Source organism: Belonocnema kinseyi, chromosome 6 (assembly GCF_010883055.1).
Source record: "Belonocnema kinseyi isolate 2016_QV_RU_SX_M_011 chromosome 6, B_treatae_v1, whole genome shotgun sequence".
Lineage (NCBI taxonomy): Eukaryota > Metazoa > Arthropoda > Insecta > Hymenoptera > Cynipidae > Belonocnema > Belonocnema kinseyi.
In genome coordinates, this window is record NC_046662.1 from 8,499,876 (window position 1) to 8,507,789 (window position 7,914).

Genomic DNA, 7,914 nt, shown 5'->3' on the forward strand with positions numbered 1-7,914 from the left:
AGTACATTTAGAGGAATTCAAGTGATTTAAAAAAATTCAAGAGAATTCCAAACAATTTAAAAGAATTTAGGTTGAATTCCAAAATAAATTTCAAATCTCCTTAAATCTTTAAAGCCCAACTAATTTCTAACCAAAGAAGTGACTAATGACTTCAAAACAATTCAAGTTCAATTGAAAAGATTTCAAATGAATTGGAACAAATTTTTAAAATCATAGAAATTCCATTGATTCTCATAAAATTGGAATGCATTTAGGTGAATTTAGAGTAAACAAAAAGAATTCGATGAAATTCATTCAAATTCAAGGTGAATTTAAAAAATCAAAGCAATTTAAAAATATGAAGAAAAAAACATGATTGAATTCAGTAATTTTGAAATCAGCTTATAAAAATTCGTGAGAATTCAAAAGAATTGGATGGAATTCCTAAGAATTGAAGTAGGTAAATAATTTAGGATCAGTTAAACAAAAACTTTAAAGAATTTTAAAAAATCCAGTGAATCAAATGGAATCGAGTGTATTTAGAAACATTCAAGTAAATTAAAAAAAATCAAGAGAATTCCAAACAATTTAAAAGAATTCAGGTTGAATTCCAACAAATTTAAAAGAATTCAGGTCGAATTCCAAAATAAATTTCAAATCTTCTTGAATCTTTAAAGCCCAACTAATTTCTAACCAAAGAAGTGACTAATGACTTCAAAACAATTCAAGTTCAATTGAAAAGAATTCAAATGAATTGGAACAAATTTTTAAAATCATAGAAATTCCATTGATTCCCGTAAAATTGGAATGCATTTAGGCGAATTTAAATTATATGAGAATAATTCGATGAAATTCATAAAAACATTTGAATTCAGTAAATTTGACATGAGACTATATAAATTCGCGGGAATTCAAAAGAATTGGATAAAATTCCTAAGAATTAAAATGCGTTAGGAATTTAAAAAAATCCATTGAATTAAACAGAATTGAGTAAATTTAGAAGAATTCAAGTAAATTAAAAAAATTCAAGAGAATTCCAAACAATTTAAAAGAATTCATGGTGAATTCCAAACAAATTTGTTATTTCTGTGAAACTTTAAAATCAAATTTAGTTTGTAACCTAATAAGTAACTAATGGCTACGAAAGAAATTCCAGTTGAATTCAAAAGCATTCAAATGAATCACAAAACATTGTTAAAATCATGAAAATTCCATTGATTCCCATAAAATTGGATTGAATGTAGCGAAACTTAAAGTAAGCGTGAAGAATTTGATGCAATTTAAAAATATGAAAAAACTTTATTGAATTCAGTAAATTTGAAATCAGCTTATAAAAATTTGTGAGAATTCAAAAGAATTGGATGGAATTCATAAGAATTAAAGTAGGTAAAGAGTTTAGGATCAATTGAATAAAATCTTTAAAGAATTAAAAAAATCCATTGAATTAAATATAATTGAGTGAATTTGAAAGAATTCAAGTGAATAAAAAAAATTCAAGAGAATTCCAAAGAATTTAAAAGAATTCAGGGTGAATTCCAAACAAATTTCAAATTTCTTTGAAGTTTTGACATCCAACTAATTTTTAACCGAAGAAGTAATTTATTACTACAAAACCAATTCAAAAGAATTCAAATGAATTCGAAACAATTTTAAAAATCGAATAATGTCATTTGTTACAATAAAATTTGTGTACATTTAAACCTGAATTTAAAAAGCAATTAACTATTGAAAATAATTGATAAATATGAAAAAATGCAATGAATTGAGTAAAAATTTTTGAATTTAGAAGAATTGAAAATAATCTAAATAATTCAGGATAAATTATTAAGAATGCTGGGCGAATTCCTAATGAAATGAGATCAATATTTGAAATTTTTTGAAATTTTTTAAAGCCGTAATAAATCCGACTTCTTGTGAATAAATTCTTTGACATTCATTAAAATATTAAAATTCCTGAAAGTTATTAAAATCCTCGGAATTGTTTAAATCTCTTGAAAATGCCTTGGAATCAGTTAAAATACTCAAAAACACTTTAAAGTCGTTGAAATCCTTTCAAAATATTTAAATAAATAAATAAAAATCTGGCAATTTTTTAAATACTTTGGAATTTTCAAGAGCTTTACAAAATTTTAAAGGATTTCAAAAAATTTGCAATGATTTAGGCGATTGTAAAAAAATCCCCGATTTTCATTTTTTTTTTATTTCAATATTTTAAAAGGATTTCAACGTTATAGTGGCCGATGACTTTCTTACCATCATTCACCATAATCGATGATGCTTCACATTTAAGAAATTTTTAAAATTTTTCACAAGAATTTACTGCAATGAATTATATATTAAACTCTTCAAAATTGATTCAAGATTTCAAATTTCAATTCATTCCTATTTTACAGGAATCAATGCAATTTTTATGATTTTATACATTTGTTCCAATTTATTTGAATTCTTTTGAATTCAATTTGAATTTGCTTCCTAGTCATTAGTTACTTCTTTAGTTACAAATTAATTTGATTTCAAAGATTCAAAGAAATTAAAAATTTGTTTGGAATTCACCATGAATTCTTTTTAATTCTTTGGAATTTTGTTTAATTTACTTGAATTCTTCTAAATTCACTCAATTCTATTTGATTCAATGGATTTTTTTGAATTATTTAAAGTTTTTATTTAATTGATCCTAAATTCTTTACCTATTTTAATTCTTAGGAATTTCATCCAATTCTTTTGAATTTATGACAATTTTTATAAGCTTATGTCAAATTTACGGAATTCAATCAATTTTTCCATATTTTTAAATCGATTTGATTTTTTAATTCACCTTAAATTTTTATGAATTCCATCGAATTCTTCTCGTTTACTTTAAATTCCTCTAAATTCATTCCAATTTTACGGGTATCAATGAAATTTTTATGATCTTAAAAAATCTATCCTATTCATATGAATGCTTTTGAATTCAACTTAAATTTTGTTTCGTAGTCAGTAGTTTTTTTGTGACAAATTAATTTGATTTCAAAGTTTCAAAGAAAATTAAAATTTGTTTGAAATTCACCATGAATTCTTTTAGATTCTTTGGAATTCTTTGGATTTTTTTTTAATTTACTTGAATTCTTCTAACTTCACTCAATTCTATTTAATTCAATGGATTATTTAGAGTTCTTTGAAGTTCTTATTTGATCGTAAATTCTTTATTTACTTTAATTCTTAGGAATTCCATCCAATTTTTTTTAATTCCTGCACATTTTTATAACCGTATGTCAAATTTACTGAATTCAATCAAGTTTTTCTTTCGTATTTTAAAATTTTTTGAATTCCTTCAAATTTTTATAAGCTCATGTCAAATTTACTGAACTCAATCAAGTTTTTTTTTTCATATTTTCAAATTGTTTTGATTTTTTTAATCAACTTGAATCTTAATGAATTTCATCGAATTCTTCTCGTTTATCTCTCAAATTTGTGTCTTTTAAATTCTTTGGATTTTTTTTGTAATTTACTTAAATTCTTCTAAATTCACTTAATTCTATTTAATTCAATGGATTATTTTGAGTTCTTTAAAGTTTTTATTTGATCCTTATTTTTTTAACTACTTTAATTCTGAGGAATTCCATCCAATTTTTTTGCATTCTTACGAATTCATTCAAGTTTTTTCTCATATTTTTAAATTGATTTTATTTTTTTAATTCACCTTGAATTTTAATGAATTTCATCGAATTCTTCTCGTTTATTTTAAGTTCCCCTAAGTTCATTCCAATTTTACGGGAATCAATGGAATTTTTATGATTTTAAAAAATTTATCCAATTCATTTGAATGCTTCTGAATTCAACTTGAATTTGTGCCGTAGTCATTAGTTACTTCTTTGGTTAGAAATTAATTTGATTTCAAAGTAGCAAAGAAATTTAAATTTGTTTGAAATTCACCATGAATTCTTTTAAATTCTTTGGATTTTTTAATTTACTTGAGTTCTTCTAAATTCACTCGATTCCATTTGATGCAATAGATTTTTTTTTAATTCTTTAAAGTTTTTATTTAACTGATCCAAAATTCTTTACCTGCTTTAATTCTTAGGAATTCCATCCAATTCTTTTGAATTCTCATGAATTTTTATAAGCTGATTTCAAATTTACTGAATTCAATCAAGTTTTTTTTCATATTTTCAAATTGTTTTGATTTTTTTAATTCACCTTGAATTTTAATGAATTTCATCGAATTCTTCTCGTTCACTTTAAATTCACTTAAATTCATTTCAATTTCATGGAAATCAATGGAATTTTCATTATTTTAAAAATTTGTTCCAGTTCATTTGAATTCTTTTGAATTGAACTTGAATTGTTTTGAAGTCATTAGTCACTTCTTTGTTTAGAAATTAGTTGGGCTTTAAAGATTTAAGGAGATTTGAAATTTATTTTGGATTTCAACCTGAATCCCTTTAAATTGTTTGGAATTCTCTTCATTTTTTTTTGTTAATTTACTTGAATTCTTCTAATTTCACTCAATTCTATTTAATTCAATGGATTATTTAGAGTTCTTTAAAGTTTCCATTTGATCCTAAATTCTTTCCTCACATTAATTCTTAGGAATTTCATCCAATTCTTTTGAATTCCTACGAATTTTTATAAGCTCATGTCAAATTTACTGAATTCAATAAAATTTTTTTTCTTATTTATAAATTGTTTGTATTTTTTTTAATTCACCTTGAATTTTTACGAATTTCAGCGAATTCTTCTCGTTTACTTTAAATTCCCCTAAATTCATTCCAATCTACCAGGAAGCTACCGACGTTTCGAAATACTTTTACACCGGCTCGATAACCATTCGTTCACAATTTTCAAAATGAATTTTTCTCGAAAAATTGCTCAAAATTGTGTCTTCTTGATTTTAATCATAAAACCTCTTTCACTTAGGAGAGTATAAATAAAAAATAAATAAATAAATAAAGCAAAGGTCTCCTTGTGAATCGAATATTATTTATAATTTTCCAGGTATGCCTCTGTATGGACAGGCTTTTTCGATCAATGATCCAAACGCAGGAACTGGTTTGAATGCGCCAGCTAGTGCAGGAACTGCGGGAGAATTCACGAAAGCCGCTGGGTTTTTGGCCTATTATGAGATATGTGACAGAGTAATTAATCGCGGTTGGACTGTCGTTCAAGATCCGCAACGTCGAATGGGTCCCTATGCGTACAAAGGGAATCAGTGGGTCAGTTTCGATGACTCTGATATGATTCGGCAGAAAGCACAATTCGTCAGAGATATGGGACTCGGTGGTGGCATGATTTGGGCGTTGGATTTGGATGATTTCAGGGGAAGATGCGGGGAAGGGTCACATCCTCTGATGCACACTTTACAGCAAGTTTTGGTTGAGCCACCAAACAAACACGACAGGCGTAAGATACCTAAATCTTTAACATAATTTTCAGTCCAAAGGCTTTGAAAATTGGACATGGTTTCGATTTTTTTTCTCTTAATCATTCAAACTTGCATTCAAAGATAGTTTCTCTTTAGGTTTTTCGATTTTTCTTTTTCCAAGAACAATATCCTTTGTAGTTTTTTTTTTTTTTTCATTATTTAAACAATTTTTGTCAATTTATAAAAGTAATTTCTACAATCGCAGGGCATATAAGTGTGTTTATTAAATTACGGATTCATTTACTTATTTAAAAATTCAACTACTTGGTTAAAAGTTAAACTCATTCATTACAATTTTTTATTTTTAATGAAGATTCGTAATTTTTATTAAAAACTCATCTCTCGTTGAAAATGTGACTATTTTGTTGAAAATAAATTTTTTTATCGAAAAATTTAACTATTCCCGTTGAAAAATGAACTATTTTGCTAAAAATAAATTGTTTTTTTTTTTGTAAAGAATTACTTTTTTTGAATTATTTAAAGTTTTTATTTAATTGATCCTAAATTCTTTACCTACTTTAACTCTTAGGAATTTCATCCGATTCTTTTGAATTTTTGGAAATTTTTATAAACTTATGTCAAATTTACGGAATTCAATCAATTTTTTCATATTTTTAAATCGTTTTGATTTTTTAATTCACCTTGAATTTAACGTTTAATGAATTTGAATGAATTTAGGTGAATTTAAAGTAAACGAGAAGAATTCCATGAATTTGATAAAAATTCAAGGTGAATTAAAAAACAATCAAAACAATTTAAAAATATGAACAAAAACAACATGATTGAATTCAGTAAATCTGAAATTATTTTTGGAAGTATGACTTCTATTAATAATATAGAAAATTCAACTAATCTATTTTTGGTTGAAAAATTATTTCCAGCCTCTTTTTTCAATTTTTATTTTTGTTAGAAATTTATATCGTTTTGTTGGACATCATTTTTTTTACTACAAATTTAACTTTTCAATTATTGGTTGATAATTATCTTTTCAGGTTCAAAATGCATCTTTCTTTGTTAGAAATTAATCTTTTTAGTTTGAAATTGATCTTTTGGATTAAAAATTTAATTATTTTATTCAATTAATCAGCATTTTAGAAGAAATTTTTACTTTAATTTCAAAATTCCAATATTCCAGTTAAAGACTCATTTTTTTAGTTAAAAATTCATCACTTCGTTTAAAAGCATTTTTTTTATAATTAGTTTTTTTTTAACTGAAAATGTGACTATCCAAATTGAATATTCCATAATTTTAGTTAAAAATTCACCTTTTTGGTAGAAAATTAATTGTTTGTTAATCAAATTTTAAGAATTCAATCTTTAGTTGACAATTTATTTTATTTTAGTTGAAAACTAATGTATTTTGTTGTTGATAATTTGTCAAATTTGGTAGGAATACAACTATCGCAGTCAAAGATGAATTATTTAATTTAAAAATTCATTAGTATGGTTGAAAATCGATGTTTTTTAGTTTTGCTTTCAACCTTTTGGTTTAAAATTAATCTATTCCAGTTGCAGTTAAAGATTTAATAATTTTAGTTAAAAATTCATAATTGTGGTTGCAAAGTTCTTTTTTTTATGTGGGAAATTAATTTTTTAAATTGAAAATTAAATTTCCGGTTGCAAATTGATCTTTTTTAATTAAAAATTCTACTAATTGGTTGAGAACTCATGTATTTTGTTTTAAAAAAATATTTTTTTTGTCAAAATTAATCTTTTTGGTTGAAAACTCAACTATTCTAGTTAAAAATTCATTTTATTTCAAAATTCAGATTTTTCAAAAAATGTAACTATTACAGTTGAAGATTCATCATTTTAGACAAAAATCCATGAGTCTGTTTCAAAATCGATCTATTTTTTAGGTCAAAATTCAACTATTCAGTCTAAAAAATTTATGTTTTAGTTAAAATTTTTTACTTTTCAGTTGAAAAATCAAGCCGTGTGTTGAATTTTTATAAATTAATTGTATTTTCCCTAAACTTCAGGTATAAGAAGATAAAATAAAAATTTGTTTGAATTATTATTTAAATTCGTGGACTTCAGAGACAAATTCAAGAAATGATTAATTATGATTTCAGTATTATTTAATTAATCGATGGTACTAATATATTTAAGAATATCTTATAACTTAATGCGCCAAATCTTTTTTAATTAAAAATTTTATTTGAATCCATATAAACTGAAGAAAAGCACATTATTTATAATAAACTCGCGAATCTTTATACATATTCCTAGTGGATTCTTTAAAAAAAGGAAATATTTGTATGACTCTGTACTTTAAAAAAATATACCTGGAAAAATTTGGAGATACCTAAAAAAAAAACCTGGAATTTTCAGAAATATTTATCTCCAGAATTTGAGTAGATTATGATCTTCTATTTTTTATTGACTGATTTCTTTATGTATTGGATACTTTCCCCTCCGATGCACTTTTCTTTTAAGGGGGGAGCCTGCTTTAGAGGCTTCAAAAAATCGATTTTTTCGAGAATTTTTTTGGGAAAGAATGAAATATCCGATTGAAATGAAACTTCCAGGGT

The 7,914-nt window shown here is 24.6% G+C and overlaps 3 protein-coding genes across 3 annotated transcripts in view; 2 read left to right on the top strand and 1 right to left on the bottom strand.

The window, feature by feature from the left end:
- The window catches only part of LOC117174190 (probable chitinase 10), a 25,701-nt gene extending 20,278 nt beyond the window's left edge, over positions 1–5,423 (top strand). Inside the window, exon 19 of the mRNA XM_033363044.1 lies at positions 4,954–5,423. Coding sequence (XP_033218935.1) covers positions 4,954–5,384 — 431 coding nt within the window. The 3' untranslated portion in view covers positions 5,385–5,423. The remainder of the gene's footprint in view (positions 1–4,953) is intronic.
- LOC117174193 (pigment-dispersing hormone peptides) overlaps positions 1–7,914 on the bottom strand; it is a 97,289-nt gene that overhangs the window by 58,169 nt on the left and 31,206 nt on the right. The window lies entirely within an intron of this gene.
- The window catches only part of LOC117174590 (probable chitinase 10), a 6,943-nt gene continuing 5,187 nt past the window's right edge, over positions 6,159–7,914 (top strand). Inside the window, exon 1 of the mRNA XM_033363821.1 lies at positions 6,159–6,171. Within this exon, the coding sequence (XP_033219712.1) occupies positions 6,159–6,171 (13 nt within the window). The remainder of the gene's footprint in view (positions 6,172–7,914) is intronic.